This window comes from Calcarisporiella thermophila (assembly GCF_041956535.1).
Source record: "Calcarisporiella thermophila strain CBS 279.70 unplaced genomic scaffold VTP21scaffold_1, whole genome shotgun sequence".
Classification (NCBI taxonomy): Eukaryota; Fungi; Calcarisporiellomycota; class Calcarisporiellomycetes; order Calcarisporiellales; family Calcarisporiellaceae; genus Calcarisporiella; species Calcarisporiella thermophila.
Window position 1 is genome coordinate 923,144 of NW_027192191.1, and position 17,003 is coordinate 940,146.

The following is a 17,003-nucleotide window of genomic DNA, read 5'->3' on the forward strand; positions in this document are numbered from 1 at the left end:
AAAAAAAAGAAAGATATCAACACAGCTTAAGAGCGCTCACCACGCAAGCGACGAGCAAGCTAAGGAATCAAGGAGTATATTAGTGAGGAGATGAGATAGAACGTCGATCGTGCACAAGCTTACCTGGATATCTTTAGGCTGAATGGTTACACGCTTAGCATGGATAGCTGCAAGGTTAGTGTCTTCAAAGAGGGACACAAGGTAGGCCTCAGCAGCTTCCTGTAAAGCACCAATAGCAGAGGATTGGAAGCGCAAGTCGGTCTTGAAGTCTTGAGCAATCTCACGAACCAGACGTTGGAAAGGCAACTTGCGGATGAGAAGTTCAGTGCTCTTCTGGTATCGACGAATCTCACTATGATAAGAAAGAATGAAATAAGCACAATACCGCCCGATACAATAAGATAGATCAAAATCTGAACAAAACTACACAGAAATCTACATACCGAAGAGCCACAGTACCAGGACGATAACGATGGGGCTTCTTCACACCACCAGTGGTGGGTGCGGACTAGAATAAATAAAATATATGGTTAAGAATATATATTTAGTCTCCTGCATATAGCCGAGTATTTTAAATCAGTGTCATTGATCAGATCTCGCATGCATTACCTTGCGGGCAGCTTTGGTAGCAAGCTGCTTACGGGGTGCTTTACCACCAGTCGATTTACGAGCGGTTTGCTAAAATCATGAAAATCAAAAATCAACAGGAGATTATTGAGATGTAGATAAACAGCGCAGAGGCACCATGACAAGTATTCATAATGATTTTACAAAAGATGAAGTTAATTTACCTTGGTACGGGCCATTGCAACTCAGTTTTCCGAGATATATGCTTTTGTTTGTTTTGATTTGAATGAGATGGAGTGATGTGATGGCGGCGTGGGTATTGGGGGGGGAGGTGATGGGGGGTGACGCTTTTTTGAAAAATTTTGAAACGCAGCTGCCGCAGCGCGCGCAACCGTGTGACGTCAGCTGGAACTCGGATACTAATCGCATGGACGATAGTGATGCATCTTGGCTCACCCCCCCCGTTGATTTCGTTATCTAATTTACATTTCGCCATAATTTCCATGGCTGTCGCAGTGATCTAGTGTCTTTTCCACAATTTCATTGGCAATTCTCCCTCTACAAAAATGGGAAAAATTCAATTAGGATCTGTCTTATTTAGAAATTGGATTCCGGAGCGGCCATACCTTCAAAAAGCAAAAGGAAAAGCGGGGGGAGGGTGGTGTTGGTTAAGGAACGGAGAGGTTGTCTTAAACCACGGCATGTTTGCCGATACTTGCCCACGAAAAAGGAGATAGATGTTTAGCCTCCACTGATGAGCTAATCTTACGTGCACGTTGTCCCCCCTTGTTGACATCACACCATCGCAACGCGACCACAGAGTTACTTTGATTTTGAACTTTGGAAAAAGGTTTAATACCGGAAAACTTAGCGCCGGGAATCACAGAAGTTAAGGGAAGCAAACAGCAGAGAGGGGACTCCGTCCGCGGCCATTGGCGGATGCATTGGAGGTCTTGGCGAGGATTGAACAAAATTGAGCAATCAAGTATACAGAATTCTAACTCTGCTGTCTTGGCCAAACTAGGCAAAATCGCGGAAGAATTTGCGCGTCCCACCTACCGCGTATAGATCGCTCAACGATGATTATTAATCGAATTCTACAGTAATTGCAATTACTGCTCCATTTCAGGGCCCAACGCAAAACCCAATCATGCCTTTCCAAAGCCGTTGGAACATCATCGAAAGTGAAATGGATTCTCCCAGCTTGGAATAGCATCTCCCCCTTCCACGCTGGAATGAAACCCGCTTATCTTAGCCCTATCCAATTTTAGATGCACAATTGTAAAACATTTCTCTATTTATGACCTCGAATCGTTGTAGCTATTTAAGCACTGAATTTTTCCTCGAGGGGGGAACTAACGTTTTTTACTCGACATCTCTTTTTCATCTCTCTCTCTGAACAACCCATCATGTCTTTAGGCCGCGCATTCAAACTCAACACTGGATCCTTAATGCCTGCCGTTGGGCTCGGTACTTGGCTGTCAAAGGTATAATAAAGCCGGATAGAGGACGTCACGTGTAATGGAATGGCTACTAATGAATGTTGATGTTCAATAGCCCAATGAAGTCCAACATGCCGTAGAGGTCGCCCTCGAAGCAGGCTACCGTCATATCGACTGTGCTCATGTCTGTAAGTTTCGAAAGTTTTTGCAGAATGCATTCGAATGTGAAGCATATTAACAAACTAATATTCTGCAGATGGCAATGAGAATGAGGTGGGTCTTGCCCTCAAAAACCAGGCAAGCAAGGTTCCCCGAGACAAAATTTTCATCACTAGCAAACTCTGGAACTCTTAGTAAATATTGAATTTTTTTTCTTATTTTTTTTTTCCGACATACTAACCAATGGAACCACTTTAGTCACCGTCCAGAACACGTAGTAGAAGGATTGAACAAAACCCTGAAGGATCTCGGCACAGACTACCTGGATCTCTATCTCATGCATTGGCCGGTGGCCTTCAAGCCCGGAGACAGTCTCTTCCCCACCGACGAGAGCAAGCAAAGCGTCCTCCTCGATGACATCGATTTCACCGAGACGTGGGCGGCAATGGAGAAATTGGTGGAAACGGGCAAGGTTCGCTCGATCGGCGTGTCCAACTTCAACATTCCCCGGCTCGAGAAGCTCCTAAAAACGGCCAAGATCGTGCCTGCCGTGAACCAGGTCGAACTGCATCCCTACCTTCCTCAGGAGGAGCTAGTGGCCTACTGCAACCAGAAGGGAATTCATGTCTCGGCTTACTCTCCTCTCGGAAACAATCTCCGTGGGATGAAGAAGGTGATTGATGAGGAGGTGGTGGTTGAAGTTGCAAAGAAGAACAACAAGACTCCTGCTCAAGTGTTGATCTCATGGGCGGTGCAGCGCGGGACCTCGGTACTTCCAAAGTCGGTGACTCCCGATCGTATCCGCAGCAACTTCGAGGACTTCGTGCTTTCGGACGAGGATTTCGCGGCCCTCAATGCCTTGAGCAAGGGCAAGAACATTCGCTATTGCATTCCGTGCACTTTCAATCCCCGTTGGCCGGTGAATGACGTTTTTGGGGACGATTTAGAGCAGGCTAAGAAGATGGATAACTAAGGCTGTAAAATGAATCGATCGACATGAGTGGCGGAACGACTTGCCCAAACTCAGGGTATGCCGCAAGGTGTCCCCCTGTTGTTGTTTAGATATTTTGCTGTTTTACTGATGTCATATTGCTTAGAAGATGCACTCGGAGCTTGACCAGAGATTTGAGTCATTTTCTGATTTTCTATTCCTATTGAAACCCATCTTTATTTATTTGACCCTCGCTAATCATTTAAGATTATATGGTCCACCCGCTGAATCGTTACTATACAGTTGTATACTAATAAAATAAAAAATAGTTCTCAAACTTCCCATATAGCCACTCGATACAATTCAATTCAACCCAAAAGGGTTACGGAGGCCAGCAATCATCTTAACTCCTAGCCATGAGGCCCACCGAGAAGAAGGCCGACCTTTTCACCCGCCAAAGATTAGGTTAAACGATTTCTCTCGAAATCAATCGAGAGAAGATATTATCCTTACTCATTAGATTGAGGCAATTAATGATTCGTCAATTCGGCTATTTAAGAACCCCCACGAAATTGTCCGAAAACCCAAAATATGGGATGTCAATTTATTTCATTATAACAGTGTAAAGGAACGACTTCGAGTTGAAAATCGTTATGCTCGACTTACTCCGAACTAAAATACCGCCTTATCATTTAGCTGTTTTTTTCATTTTATTACTTTCAATAATGCAACTATTGTAGTTTAGAGTCTTCTTAAACAATAAAGACTCATTATTGAATGATATAAAATAGTGTAAAGGAACGACGAGTTTTCTATTTATTCATCCAAATAATACAATAGATTTCCAGATGTCCCTAGTTACTTTTACTACGTGTAAAGCTGTATTCATCAAGAAGTCATTTTTCAATAATGCTTTCCACTGTAATTCAACTCCAAACTCTCCTAAAAGATGACTCGTCTAAATGATAAATCTTGAATATCCATTCTTGGATAATTTTCAAGTCAAGGGCCTTGGGATTCGCGCCTTATTTGGTGTTTCTTGTTCTTCGGGTGTATTTCGGATATGACGATAGAAAATAGACGGTTTCCTTTTATAATTTATTGCTTCATTAATCACCTTTGTGCCATCTATGAATTACGTGTTATCTAGCCTATGTGTATTTATAAAAGGCGGTAAGAGAAGCTGAGTAAATTATCTATATAAAATTTATTGCATCACAACATGTCGCAACAACTCCTGCTCCCCGATGGTACTCATCTCTCATACCGTGTGCTGGGTGAAAATACTAAAGCACTCCCGCTGATAATGGTTAGAATTCAATAATGTCATATTTTCATGGCCACACCTAATTTATCTCTACTGCATTCCTCGAATAGATCTGTGGATTGTAAGCATCTGCTTCTCCCAATTTATTGGATACTATTTTTTTTTTCATTCATTCTGCTATTTAGAGCAATGTCAAAGGATGAATGGTATCCATCTTGTGATGGTAAAAGCGATACAGTTAAATTACTTCCAATGATTCTAACCTTAGGAAACCGTGATATAAAATGCTTTAGAACTGGCAAAGCATCGTCAAGTCCTTATCTTCGACAACCGTGGAATCAATGAATCCACTCCTATACCCGATTCTTCTTTTACCATGGAGATCTTGGCACAGGATACTATTTCACTCGCGAATCATTTGGGTTGGAGGGACGTAGGGGTGCTTGGCTTTTCCATGGGTGGAATGATTGCCCAAACTCTGGTTACTAGATTAACGGGAGCTCTTCGGGTACAGAAATTAATATTAGTGTCGACGTATGTTGGAATACAGTCCTTTAGATCATGAGCTATTCCCTTCTCCGTTAATTCCTCGTACTGTGTTGATTTTTTTTTAAAAAAAATAGCGGCCCTTCGAAAAGCATATGCATGGAGTTTTTTAGACTCTTATTTGTGGGCACGGATATTCTCGTGTCAAGTAATCCTGACCCCTCCAAACTGGACAGCTATTCGCGTGAACTCTTCATCATAGACTTTACCCCGCAGTGGGTAGCGGAGAATTCTGAAACCATCGATTTGAAATATACCGAGTATTTCAAGCTGCCGCGCCCGGAACATGTTGTCCTAAGGCAAATAGAGGCGGCAAAGCAGTTCGATGTCAGGGAAGAATTGCCCAAACTCAACATTCCTACTTTGATTTTACAAGGAGATTGCGATCAAGTCATGGGTGTTGAGGACAGCCGATTGATGCATCGCCTTATCCCCAATTCTCGCTATCTGCTCTTACCCGGGATAGGGCATGACATTTTCACCATGCATCCCGAAATCTTACGCGAGGTGGACCAGTTTTTGTGCGGAAAAGAGGCTTCTGGAGAGACGCTATGAAGATATCAGAAGACTGTGCTATGCTGTGCCAATCATAAATATAAATAAACTCGCACTTTGAATAAACTGGAATAATCAAAAGATTGGCCAAGGCCAAATTAATTCCACGCCTAGTACATAGCCGAAATTTTGAAGCCGAATTTCTCGGCGGTGTAACTTCGCTGCTTAAGATTTTATTTTTATTGATTAAACTTGAGCAAATTTTAATAACTACAGTCGGAAACAAGTGTAGCAAGTAATAAATATAGATGCGGGGTAACTTTATTTGGGGATAAAGGCGCAGAGCTGAGTAAGCTGTGACGACTCGCCTTGAGGAATGGACTTGGCAATGGCGGGGCAGCCCTTCAAACAGGAATCAACGGATGTCGAAAGAGTCGCGTCTTGGCAGAAGCATTTAGCGAGATCCATAAGCATGCCAATGTCGTCCTGGTTCTGAACGGCAACAGGGGCGCATTTACGGAAAATTTGGAAGACTAGAGCAATAAAACACAGCGTTAATTATCCAAGAGGCAAGCGTTCTTAATGTGGAATGGCGAGAACTCACCTCCATGGCATTGAGTGATGTCGCAGCTGATCTGGCGCGACTCAACGGGAGAGGCAAGGACAGCCGGGGCCACGGCAGCGGCAACGGCGGCAGCGAGGAGGGAACGGAAGTTCATGATGAGTGATGAGAATGAGTCTTGATGCTACGACCTGAGAATGTCGATGAGAACAGGCAGAATGGAGCGACCTTGGCCTTTTTATATTGCCGCGGAATTCCAAGCGCATTCGTAGCTTTAGGAATCATGCGCGCGAACCACAAACACCTGTGTAGCATCTTGGGAGATGAGGCGCGGAAGTTAACACGGAATAAGGTGCGTGTGTTCATTAGTCCCATTACTCAGCCGAGGCTATTTTAAACACTTTCCACGGCTGCCTTGACTCACCCGACGTATGAGCCGCTCTCCGCCGCCGCCATCTCCATCCCTTGGCAATCACGTTTCTTGGCCGGCCGCATGCATGGGGCTTTTCCCTCTCGCCCGCCGCCCTTGCATTGAGGGCCTCTCGCCTAAACATAGCGCTCTGCGCTTGATCTGATTGCTCCGGGTTCAAACTCCGCATAATCAACGCGGTGTAAAAATAACCGTTTCCCGGCTCTCTGCAGAATTTTTCTAGAAACCTCCTCGGATCTATTTTTACGCTTCTGTGCAAGCACATGGAATGCACGGCTGTATTCATCCCACTGTATAGGCAGGCTCTGGGGACTCGGGGAGTGGCACTGGCATCGACGGCAGCGACTTCTCTAGAGTTACACTGTAGCTGATGTAATGAGAAATCGGTTGGGAACCAACTGCTCTAGTCCCTTTATCATATTCAATCTTGGCTGGATGTGGCTAACCGAAACCGGCGCCTCCCATCAACTATGCTCATGATGCATGTCAAAGAAAATCTAATACTTCCGTTGGCGGGATACATGAGGCTAGACTCCACGCTGGTGGATAATGGATACGCAAGTCCCGCTAAAACAGTGAAGAGCGATTTTTTTTGTTTTAGTGAACCTTGTTCTTATTTTTTGTGGCAGAAAACAGATCATGATGACCAAGCGTAGGAACATTGTTTGAAGATTGAAGCACAAAGATTTGTGCTTGCACCCCTCTTTACTTTAGCTAAGATCAGCACTGGCCCGAAATGGAGAGCTGATTCAAGATTTTGAGACTTTATTTCTCCCATCCATCGTTGAATTTAAACTCGTCCACCTGGAATGGTGCGCAATTCTATAGCGCTTTTTATGCTCTTAAATACAATATACATGAAACAAGGTTCCGACATTTGCATGAGCTATATTTGAAATTTCCGGAACATTCGCCCCCCCCCCCCCTACACCATCAATAGTAGAATAGTTTTTTCTTTCAACCATTCTATTATTGATTGCTAGCTGAACATTACCTAGTTGAAGGTCGAATTGGTATATATGAAAATTGACGTCACAAACGCGAAAAAATAAATATCATAAAAAATAGCAGTCACTCTCACATTAGTATCTTTAATGTTATATGGGGAATGGAAAATGGTAAGCCCTACAGTCTAGTTTTCTAGTTCTTTGAAGCTAAGAATTGCTCCCTTGTTCTGATAGACTAATCTTAAGGAATGTCAGGAAAAGCTAACGTCAGAAGGTAATTCATTTCATGTCCCAAGAATTTGGACAAGAGCATCTTGCTTACCCTAATGGCATGTATATCTAATTCTCATTTTTGTTCGCTCGATGTAGATGCTATTATGGAGCCCGGGATCGACTCCGTACTCGGAGAATTTGTCAAGTTAGGTGGGCAACCTGTTGATGCGGTCTCATTTCTCGCGGATTCCTATGTTGGCTTGCCCTCTATGTTTAATCTGCTATCGTCATGGAGCAAGGATCTAGGACTGGACGCAACTGCAGTAATGGAGCGGGAGATGAAAAACATGCTGATCGAGCGCTTTAGTCCCAAAGCCGTTGATGGCGCCTTCATGAATTCAAAGGTAAGTGGTAGTAATCGTTCTGAATTGTATTCATAATTGATTAATTAATCAATTTTCTCTTTTATACTTACTCCAAATATTAAATGAAGGACGTTCCGGAATGGTTGGAGGAGATGATAAAATACCCAGTATGGAGATCAATGTTTTATGAGCTTTCGGAGAAGCACCCAAATAGCGCCCTCTTGAATTTTGCTATTCAGGTAGGATACTTAACTCCCGTTTTTCCGAAGGCCTAGGCTCATATTCTTTTTCAATTTTTGTTCACTTACAGAGAATTGCCGATGCGGGGCATCAATCTGAGATAGCTAGAGTGGCAACTGCGTCCACCTTTTTAAATGTGTTTACTGGGGTGTTGATCGATACATTCGATCGACTTCGAGAGGAAGACGATATCACCCTGCAGCAAAAGCTACCTGATCTAACGGTACCCCACCTCCCTTTTTTGATGCCCAAAAATTGTTAGCGCTCAACGTACGCTGTCGATTTCTTATAGAAAATCTGCTGCCAATCCGATCGGAATTATGTCTATGCCCAGACGCTTTTACAACAGTTAATATCAGAGCAAGGTGGCAAAGCGTTCAAGCGGATATCCCGAGAGCTTGAGCTTGCCGCTGCTGACCAAACACACAGGTAATAAAGAAGATCGCAGGCACTCTTCCAAATGTCCAAAAATCTTAATGGTCTGTTTTTTGTTTCAATAGGGCTCCGTTAATTCCTCTTATCCGTCACCTTCTTAATAATGCGCCTGCGAGAGTAGCTAAAGTTTTGACAGCAATCACAGAGCAAAAGCAGCCTGCTGCCGGAGATATTGTGGAGGCAAGTGTATATCTCATATTGGGGTGGATTTCTTCATTCATTCTAAGATATGCTTCAATATAGCTGTATAAATTATATAATGATACCCCACCCCCCTCAGTTGAACACCTCCGTGATCCAGGGATTTTAGGTAGGCTTTCCCCTTCTCCCCCCCCCTCACATACTGTCTGTACGCACTCACAAAGCACCATTGTTATTTTTTTTTTCACAATTCGTCTTCAGAAAAATTCGTGGAAGCAGTTTTCACTCCTCCGAAACCTGATCAAGTCGCACGGCCTGATTTAATTGATAAAATGGTTTGGCTGCTTGCCTATGCGGCCAGCGTGCATGAGTCCAACGACGCGGAGCTGGACAAGACAGAATTTGAGGATACCTACAAAAGGTTGAAAACCCTCAGCCAACTCATCGCAAGAAAATCCATCGGCGGCGACCTCTCCAGCTGCATGAAGGAGATTTTGGAGGTGATTGAGTGAGTCATCCGATGAGTTTATTTTTCTGCATGTTCCCGCTCTTTAACCTTTCATTTTCACCCCCATCAGCCTTCCGATGGCATCTATGGGCATCATCGTATGGATTAATTATATCCTAGAGCAAACCGATTACTACGAGACCTACTTCCGACGGGACGTAGTGCCAGTACAGCATTTGCTATTAGAAGAGATCGCCTATCGTCACCCGCACCAGCGCGCACACGTTTTTACTGTATTGTACTCGAATTTCGAACTCCAACGGCCAAAACTTCATCCCGAAATAGGGGTAAGCACTCCTCGGCTATTGCTTCGTCGACACAAGCTTTGCTAACCAAACACCTACGCTTCTACGACCAGATGCTGGTTCGCAAGAGTTTGCTGGACCAAATGATCCATCTCATGCAGCTCGGATTTGTCACCCCAGTGGTCCGATACATGGCTCGCCGTGCCACTGCGCTCGATCAAAGTCTTGCTGCCCACTTTGCCAAACGCATGCTCGAGCTGGCCCTTCCACCCTACCCGGAGGAGTTCGTCAAGATGGCGGTCAAATTTGTCGAGCCGGTGGCCGATGTCCTGGTGAAATCCGCCGATTGCGAGCGGGCCGTCATTGAGTTTTTGGGTAATCTATATTTATTTCGGAATAACTCTGCCGTTCTATTTTCTATTTAACGCTTATTTTTAATTCCATTTTTATTTCCTTCTCTTTGTGTCTGTACCCGTGTATAGATGCTATTGAGCCTAACCAGGAGCCGCCCATCTCCGCTGACTTGATGGAGCGGGTACAGCATCTGCGCAAAAGATTCGGCCATTAGTGAAGCGTAGTGAATAGGAAAAAAAAAACTTTCAAGCAAAGGACAATTTCTGCGTTTGTTTATTTGTTTATTTCTCTGTGAATCCTCATCTTTGCATAGCCTTTGTACGAATAAAACGATATCGATCCGAATCGGATTGTTGGCAATGAAGAGATAAGACATTATATTCCATCTAAATATAGCATAAATATACACTCGGTGGCTAATACAATGAAGGCGCAAAGGAAGAGATAAGAAGGGGAGAAGGAGGTGGGATGGCGTCGTGGTTTTGATGAGTATAAAGGAAATGGGATTATTGGTGTGAAGGGAAGGCATGGGAAAAAAAAATAGATAGATTATAGAACATGGGGTTGCAATGAGAGAGTGGCTAAAGAATACGGACTAGTTATAGGAAAGGAGGACATCTCGGCATAAACTATTTAGAGTTTAAAAGAAAAAGAAGCGCCTTCGGGGCGGAACCGCGTCCACCGGCTCTTTGTAGACAGCAGGACCGTAGCGGCTTCTCTGGAAATACTGGACAATAATGCCCAGAAGAGCCAAGGCCGCAACACCGCCAAGCATTCCCAATGCCTTCGGATTGGCGTCGTACGCGGTGGTGTGGCGACTATCCAAGAATTGAAGAGTGGCATACATGAATCCAGTGTTAAGGAAGATGTCTAAGCCGAAGAAGACGGCGAAGGCACCCCCAATCGAGGTGGTGATGATGATCACAAAGCGTTCGAAAAAGATCGTCAGGACCAAGCCTGCAACCGCCATGAGCGCAAGGAAGAGGATGCGACCCCAGTAGGGCGTAATCACGCCCCCGGCTTTCCACGAGAGGATCCACAACCCAAGTGCCCAGAATCCGAGTGCACCCACGAGCCAGACCCCGACGCGCCAACAGCACGCCGCAACCGCCCCCAGCACGAGGCCGACTCCAACGCTCACGACAAGATATATTGTTGTTGCATGGGGCCCATATCCAGCCGACGGCTCTGCATTCGTCAGTCCAATCCAGGTAATAAGTCCAAACACAATTGCGCCCGCTATAAATGCAGTGAGCCGTATGTGCCGATAACCAGAGAAGACGAGGAACAGCCCGAAGAGGATGAGTAGCACGGCCAGTATGATGGCATGAACGGTAAGTGTTCTGCCGTTAATGTTCACCAGCGGGCCATCACTACTGCTCCCTATTGTGCCCGGATCTCTCTGCTGTCGAGCTTCAAGCACAGGGTAGGCTAATGCACTGGTTGCATAGGAGAGGACAAAAACAAAAAGTAAAAAATACGCAAGCAATGGACGGCGGCTGTTGCCACTCCGTAGTGGCGATAGGGTGTGTTTTAGCATGCTTAACTTAATTGTTTTGACTCGTATGGGGGGTGGGGGAAAAATAATGGAAGCGGTTCGGAGAGAGTGGAAAACTGTTGGTTCTAGTGCAGCACGATGTGAGGTTTATATATATATCAGGAGTCTGAAGAAGAAAAAGGAAAAAAAGGACTTAAACAAGCAGCTACGTCATGTTTTAGCATAGAAATTTAGCCAAGTGATTTGAAAAATTTTCGAGAATCTTGCTATAATTAGGGATGCGCCAAAACTTAAGGTTAGAGAGATGTTGGTGACTATATTCGTAAAGAAAGTTTTAAGCCACAATGTAGGAACGCTTCTATTGAAAATATGAATCAGTGCGTTTTGTTTGTTTTTTTTTCCGTAACTCAAGGGCAATATATTTTTATCATGCTCTTAATATAAATAAAAATATGTTCCATGTCATCCGTCCAGGCATGTGCTCATAAATAGTGTATACATTGAGAAACGGGAGTTATCATTTTTATTGTTCGGTTAAATGTCTCACCTAACAGCAGAACAGAGCACAATATAAGTAAAAAAGTGGCACATTGCTTAAATAAAAGGAGAGAATAAATAGTCGAAATAGAGTAGTGATAAATAATTAAGAAAACCAAAGTCATTATTCCACAGAAGATTACGTATACATGCAATAACTTATTACTTGGGTTCCGTTCCAAAACTACTGAGTGGGGAGGTCCAGCTTATTGAGGTCCTCCATGTTCACTTGAGCTTCGGCCTCAGCGGGCAAGGGCTCTTTCCACTTGCGCTCCCACAGAGGATCTCCATAACGATTCTTGACGAGGTGGACGAGGAACCACAGAATGTATACGACGAGCGCAAATACAATCAAGCCCACATACGACCCAATGGTTACTCCTGCACCGTTCCGCTCCCAGTTCAAGAATTCGTACACCCAGAAGTTATTTCTAACAGCAGTGAAGAGAAGCGGCTTAGTCATCCAGCAAAATCATGAGGAATGAAATTCCATCTCACATATATCGATTCAGAATGGCCAAGCAAAGGTATAGGAGAAGCAACAGGATGCACGCCACAAAGTGGGAGAGGGCCATATTGTTTCTGCTGAGGAAACCCTCTATTACCATGACGACTAAATCCATCCCATGCACGCTTAAATTGCGCCAGTACTCAATTCGATTCAGTTTATAAACATCTTTTGCGAGCAAAATCCAAAAAGTAGTGGGAACTATCACATGAAATGTGATAAGGGTCTCGTAGAGGAACCAGAACGCGTAGCTGAATGGGCGCGGCTGTCGGAGAAAGGATGAGGGGACTCGCGGTTTAGGTCGGAGAACGTAAATGAGGGAATGGATGGATGCAGCCTATGGAGGGGGGAAATAGGTTAACATCATATAATGTACAAATCCAGATTGGCGATCCATTATCACTACCAGAAAATACAAGACCAAGCCCGTGTAGGTGAGATTAGTGAAAAATACCCAGAATCTATACGGACGCTGCCTCTCCAAAATCCAAGATGTAATAATGGCAGTTAAGGAATAGGCCATGATCACCAGGCGGACGATCAGGAGGAGCCACGGTGGGCCTGCCCATGTGGTGACGCATCGTTCAGGGTCAAAGCTAGAGAGAGCAAAGAAGCGAGATAATCCGTTTTGAGGAGCAGGGTAATTAACCCTGGGGGGGAGGGATGAGGACACGACCGGACATTTGAAAGCTCCCATAGCGGAAACAACGACGACCCAAGTGTGTGTGGAGATGAATGGAATACAGGAACTAGCGGGAGATCCGCTTACTCGAATGAAAGGAATGAAGAAACCACAACAATGTAGAAAATAAAATTTGGGTTGAACAAAATTAAAAGCATAGGGCAGCTCCAAACGCGGAATTGGAGAGCACCAGTCACCAATTATTAATATAGAATATGAAGCTAGTGCCACGCTAGTGGAATAAAAACATGGCTGCCAAGCTCGTTTTCGCAAGCAGATTCTGTTGAGTGCCGCTCGTCGATAGGGTATTTATTCGATCAGCAGAAATTTCGACTGGCCCCCCGCCACGGCTAAAACTCTCATGGGGTAAAGGTTTCGAGACTACGGGGTTCCATTAGCACTCGATTCCCCCTTTTGAGAAATCGAACCCCCGACGTTTCCACGATGGCTTAGCGCGCGTTTCTGCCCAAACACCTTTCCCGCTAACTTCTCACTCTCAGGCTCGATGCCAGCCGGAGATTAATTCGGTCCAGCTGAACATTGTTGCACGTGGACCCCGTGCTTTGGCGCAGATGCAACAGGGCACTGCAGACGCGATGGCAGATGCATACATTGGTGGGGGGAGGGTGCTGACTGGGAATTGGAAAAATGACCTTTATATGAAATCGCTATTTACAAGATTAAACACCTAAAAATCGAGATATCGTGTACATTGGATTGCAAATTCAAAAGTAAAATAGATGTATAAATATATAAATATATAAATATATAAATATATACTGGCTACATTATTAGAGGATATATTAACTGGAAAATGAACAAGAACGCGCGTAGATCTTTATGTACTTTATACAGAGATGCCAAAAGCCTCAAACGCTGTTTCCTACCAGCCAATGATCCTCTTCCCATTGGTATGGGAGATGGAGTGGTGGCTACTTCCAGATAATGACGAGTCTGTGGAAGCAAATTCTGCCTGCGAGATCCAGATGCCTAACCCACCCAACGACGCATACTGCCTGGTTTCTTCTGCTGCAGAGTCTACATCTCCATCCTCAATGGTGTTATCCAATGTTTCCAATCCTTTGCCCTCATTCATCCCTTTCGCCGCCCGGTTAATCTGACTGTTGTCTTGATATTCTGGTCTATATTCGGCCTGATCCGCAATCAGATCGAGAAACACTTTTGCTTCCTCTTCGATTTTTCTCCCGTATTTTCCCCGGCCGCTTTCTGGTTTTACAGTTACGGTAACGGTAGATGAGGTGGAAGCAGGAGAGATGTATTGTTGAGTTGTGACACGCGAATCCATCAAAGGGGATGGGGCAGGTGTTAGCGACGAGGTAGAGAAAGTAGAGGATGAGTCGGAATGAAAAGGTGAGATGGTGGCCTCTGCCATAATGGGAGAAAGAGAATGGGGGGTTCGATTCCCGAACTTGTTGGGCGGGCATGAGTTTTGCGGACTGTACTGGCCACTTGGTTGATTCTCTTCCAGGAAATTAACAAGTGTTTGGTAGTCGACAATCGGTGTCATGGTGATTCCGGAATGCTTGTCGTTCGATAAAGTAACCCCTTCAGCGTTTAGATTGTGTCGTCTGGGGGAAGCGGTATTATTGATCGGCTTTGGCTCTACCACTGGGATATTGTGTCTCCTTGATTTAGGGTGATTGCCCTTGTCGCTTTCTAGCAGAAAATGCGACTTGAGTTTAGGAGAAGAAGATTTTGCCTTCGGCTGCCCTGGCTTGTATGAAGACATAACTGTTTGTTCAAGTATCTGCTCCCGCCACTTTGCGTTTGCACCGTGGTCCTCTTCACTCCGAGCCTTCTCATCCAAGCTGGGTTTCATATATCTTAGCATGCCATCCGGGTTACCACCATGGGGTGGATTCGGCTGCTTATACTGGACTTCTGGTGTTCTTGGCGATGAATTTCCATGCTTGCTCTGGTGGATTGGGGGGGAAGTAGCCCCATCTTTTGTGCGCCTCCCATTAGGTATCCGTACATTATGACCCATTCGCCTCTTAGGTAAATCTAAAGAGTTAGATCGAAACAGCTGTGCCCCGTTTGAATTCTGCTGTTCAGCGATGAGCTTGACATACATTGCATATGAAGCTCTTGCTGAAGGAGTAGAGGTAGGGGTTCTAGGAGTTTGGTGTCCATATCTATCGGTTGATGGAGAAGGGGCAGAGGGTGGTGTAGAGTGTGAGGCGTTGGTAGTGAAGGAAAGCGAATTATCGGTGGAAGCTGTGGACCCGGAGGGAGAGCTAGAGGCCGGGTCTCGATGCCGGTGGAATATAAGGCTCCGTAAGTTGGCCCGTAGCCGAGCTGAAAAGCAAGGGCTCCGAGTTTGGTGCGAGGCGCTGGAGCTCGCGGGGGGTGCGGGGAGTTGCTTTTCGAGTCTCCTACTGGGCTCGTGCAAAAATAGTTTTGCAGGTAGCCTTGGTGGGGACCTCCGAGCAAGCAGCGGGACCGGAGCTTTGTTATCGTCCCGGGGCTGGTGATTGCTTCCCAGGAGTTCGAGATAAGGTGTTTTAGACGCTGTTAACTCTCCGGCCTCTTTCTTATATCCAGCTCTCATCCTGCGATCGCCTGGAGTAAGGGAGAGCGAAAGTCTGGAAATTTCACTGAGGCCATTGTCCCACCAAGTTTCTTGTGGCAAGCCCTCCCGCACCACGGACGAAGCCTTTTCTTTCTTCTGGGAAGAATAGGAGGTCATTCCCATTGGCACATAAAGTACGTATAGCCCAACTATAGTTTGGAAACAAGAGGTTGGGAGGGTATCTTTATGCTAAGTAGAAGAAGTCGGGGCTAATAATTAAGTTAAAAGCGAGAAAGAGGGGGGAAAAAATGAACAGAAAATTTTCTCGTGATTGAGAACGGAAGATATATGGAACAGCATTATTAATCAAACGTTCATCGATCATGGTGTAACCATAAAATCGATCGGTGAATCAAGAGGTGAGAAGAAATAAAAATAGAGTCCGTGTGTTTATTCTGACCCATATTAGGATTTTTGAATCAAACATCAAATGCGTACAACGATCATTGTATGTTTGTTTTGGGTTATTTTAATGGGTTGTCTGTTAAATTAAAGGATAGGAAGTGTTTTGAAGATTGCTTTGTACGAAACTTACCCAACTGGCGGATGAACTAATTCTTTATTTGGAAATATCTGTTTATGGTTTAGATCCAATTTTGCATGCTGGCCGAGGGCAACCGGCTCCCTCTCCTAGTGGGCCACGGTAACATATATGCATAAAAGCCCCAATGCCCATTCTGTACAAATTTTCATCTCAAGTGAAGGCAATATTTTCCGGATGGGTTTTCTGAACATAACAAGGTTTGTATATTTGGCCAAATATTAAAGGAGCAAAGCTCTCCAACTAGACGCAGTGATTCATTATTATATCACATTCCACACCGACAGATGTCTTCATTGCATAAAGCATCAATTCATATAAAAAACGAAAAAATCACACAAAGGTCGCAAGCACAGGTTTGAGGGTGCTCAATTACCTAAACCAGATAAGTATTAAAAGAACTAAAGTGCTTGTGATCAAGTAGCAACCTTTCCTAAAGAAATTCCAATATCAAAGTACGATTCCACAGCTACTTAAGTGAGATGGAAGACATATGAACCGGAAGGGCATGTTAGCTAAACTTTTCTCTCTTCCCTTCAAGACTTTTTCTTCTCTCCTCTTCTTCTCTCCCTTTTTTTTTTCTAATAATTTTTTGTTACTTTATAGATTCAGAAACAGATGGCCACCTATTCAATACCGTCCGTATCTATATTATGTCCGAATTTTACTCACGGCTGAAACGCTATATTAAAGAGAGGATAGGTCTTTGTTGTATTTCACAGTCTCAGCTCTCTTAGGGCGAATGTTTTCTTCGTTTTTGTGTAAATCTCTTAAACCCATACCATACTGGGAGAAAC

General features: G+C 44.5%; 10 protein-coding genes across 10 annotated transcripts; 4 read left to right on the plus strand and 6 right to left on the minus strand.

Moving 5' to 3' along the window:
- Positions 1-26: 26 nt before the first annotated feature.
- On the minus strand, positions 27-806 carry VTP21DRAFT_389 (uncharacterized protein; the record flags this gene model as incomplete). The annotated part of the gene is made up of 5 exons (XM_069394239.1): positions 27-59; positions 124-352; positions 444-508; positions 610-678; positions 792-806. 5 exons carry the CDS (start codon positions 804-806, stop codon positions 27-29), a joined length of 411 nt encoding a protein of 136 aa, XP_069256768.1.
- A 1,170-nt stretch (positions 807-1,976) lies between these two features.
- Positions 1,977-3,141, plus strand: VTP21DRAFT_390 (uncharacterized protein; the record flags this gene model as incomplete). The annotated part of the gene is made up of 4 exons (XM_069394251.1): positions 1,977-2,054; positions 2,125-2,197; positions 2,266-2,362; positions 2,427-3,141. The coding sequence occupies 4 exons, from the start codon at positions 1,977-1,979 to the stop codon at positions 3,139-3,141; spliced, it is 963 nt and encodes a 320-aa protein (XP_069256769.1).
- Positions 3,142-3,164: 23 nt separating this feature from the next.
- On the plus strand, positions 3,165-3,421 carry VTP21DRAFT_391 (uncharacterized protein; the record flags this gene model as incomplete). The annotated part of the gene is made up of 2 exons (XM_069394262.1): positions 3,165-3,221; positions 3,266-3,421. 2 exons carry the CDS (start codon positions 3,165-3,167, stop codon positions 3,419-3,421), a joined length of 213 nt encoding a protein of 70 aa, XP_069256770.1.
- Positions 3,422-4,321: 900 nt separating this feature from the next.
- On the plus strand, positions 4,322-5,467 carry VTP21DRAFT_392 (uncharacterized protein; the record flags this gene model as incomplete). The annotated part of the gene is made up of 5 exons (XM_069394273.1): positions 4,322-4,408; positions 4,477-4,487; positions 4,552-4,589; positions 4,660-4,900; positions 4,990-5,467. The coding sequence occupies 5 exons, from the start codon at positions 4,322-4,324 to the stop codon at positions 5,465-5,467; spliced, it is 855 nt and encodes a 284-aa protein (XP_069256771.1).
- Positions 5,468-5,728: 261 nt separating this feature from the next.
- On the minus strand, positions 5,729-6,126 carry VTP21DRAFT_393 (uncharacterized protein; the record flags this gene model as incomplete). Its single annotated transcript, XM_069394284.1, has 2 exons — positions 5,729-5,940; positions 6,012-6,126. The coding sequence occupies 2 exons, from the start codon at positions 6,124-6,126 to the stop codon at positions 5,729-5,731; spliced, it is 327 nt and encodes a 108-aa protein (XP_069256772.1).
- Positions 6,127-6,681: 555 nt separating this feature from the next.
- Positions 6,682-7,061, minus strand: VTP21DRAFT_394 (uncharacterized protein; the record flags this gene model as incomplete). Its single annotated transcript, XM_069394295.1, has 3 exons — positions 6,682-6,766; positions 6,846-6,966; positions 7,034-7,061. The coding sequence occupies 3 exons, from the start codon at positions 7,059-7,061 to the stop codon at positions 6,682-6,684; spliced, it is 234 nt and encodes a 77-aa protein (XP_069256773.1).
- A 432-nt stretch (positions 7,062-7,493) lies between these two features.
- Positions 7,494-10,061, plus strand: VTP21DRAFT_395 (uncharacterized protein; the record flags this gene model as incomplete). Its single annotated transcript, XM_069394306.1, has 12 exons — positions 7,494-7,517; positions 7,581-7,620; positions 7,716-7,963; positions 8,053-8,163; positions 8,235-8,387; positions 8,457-8,593; positions 8,665-8,779; positions 8,843-8,909; positions 9,002-9,248; positions 9,319-9,535; positions 9,607-9,868; positions 9,976-10,061. The coding sequence occupies 12 exons, from the start codon at positions 7,494-7,496 to the stop codon at positions 10,059-10,061; spliced, it is 1,707 nt and encodes a 568-aa protein (XP_069256774.1).
- Positions 10,062-10,487: 426 nt separating this feature from the next.
- Positions 10,488-11,387, minus strand: VTP21DRAFT_396 (uncharacterized protein; the record flags this gene model as incomplete). The annotated part of the gene is made up of 1 exon (XM_069394317.1): positions 10,488-11,387. The coding sequence occupies one exon, from the start codon at positions 11,385-11,387 to the stop codon at positions 10,488-10,490; it is 900 nt and encodes a 299-aa protein (XP_069256775.1).
- A 679-nt stretch (positions 11,388-12,066) lies between these two features.
- VTP21DRAFT_397 (uncharacterized protein) lies at positions 12,067-13,087 on the minus strand (the record flags this gene model as incomplete). Its single annotated transcript, XM_069394328.1, has 3 exons — positions 12,067-12,313; positions 12,381-12,727; positions 12,797-13,087. The coding sequence occupies 3 exons, from the start codon at positions 13,085-13,087 to the stop codon at positions 12,067-12,069; spliced, it is 885 nt and encodes a 294-aa protein (XP_069256776.1).
- Positions 13,088-13,955: 868 nt separating this feature from the next.
- VTP21DRAFT_398 (uncharacterized protein) lies at positions 13,956-15,788 on the minus strand (the record flags this gene model as incomplete). Its single annotated transcript, XM_069394339.1, has 1 exon — positions 13,956-15,788. The coding sequence occupies one exon, from the start codon at positions 15,786-15,788 to the stop codon at positions 13,956-13,958; it is 1,833 nt and encodes a 610-aa protein (XP_069256777.1).
- Positions 15,789-17,003: the final 1,215 nt, after the last annotated feature.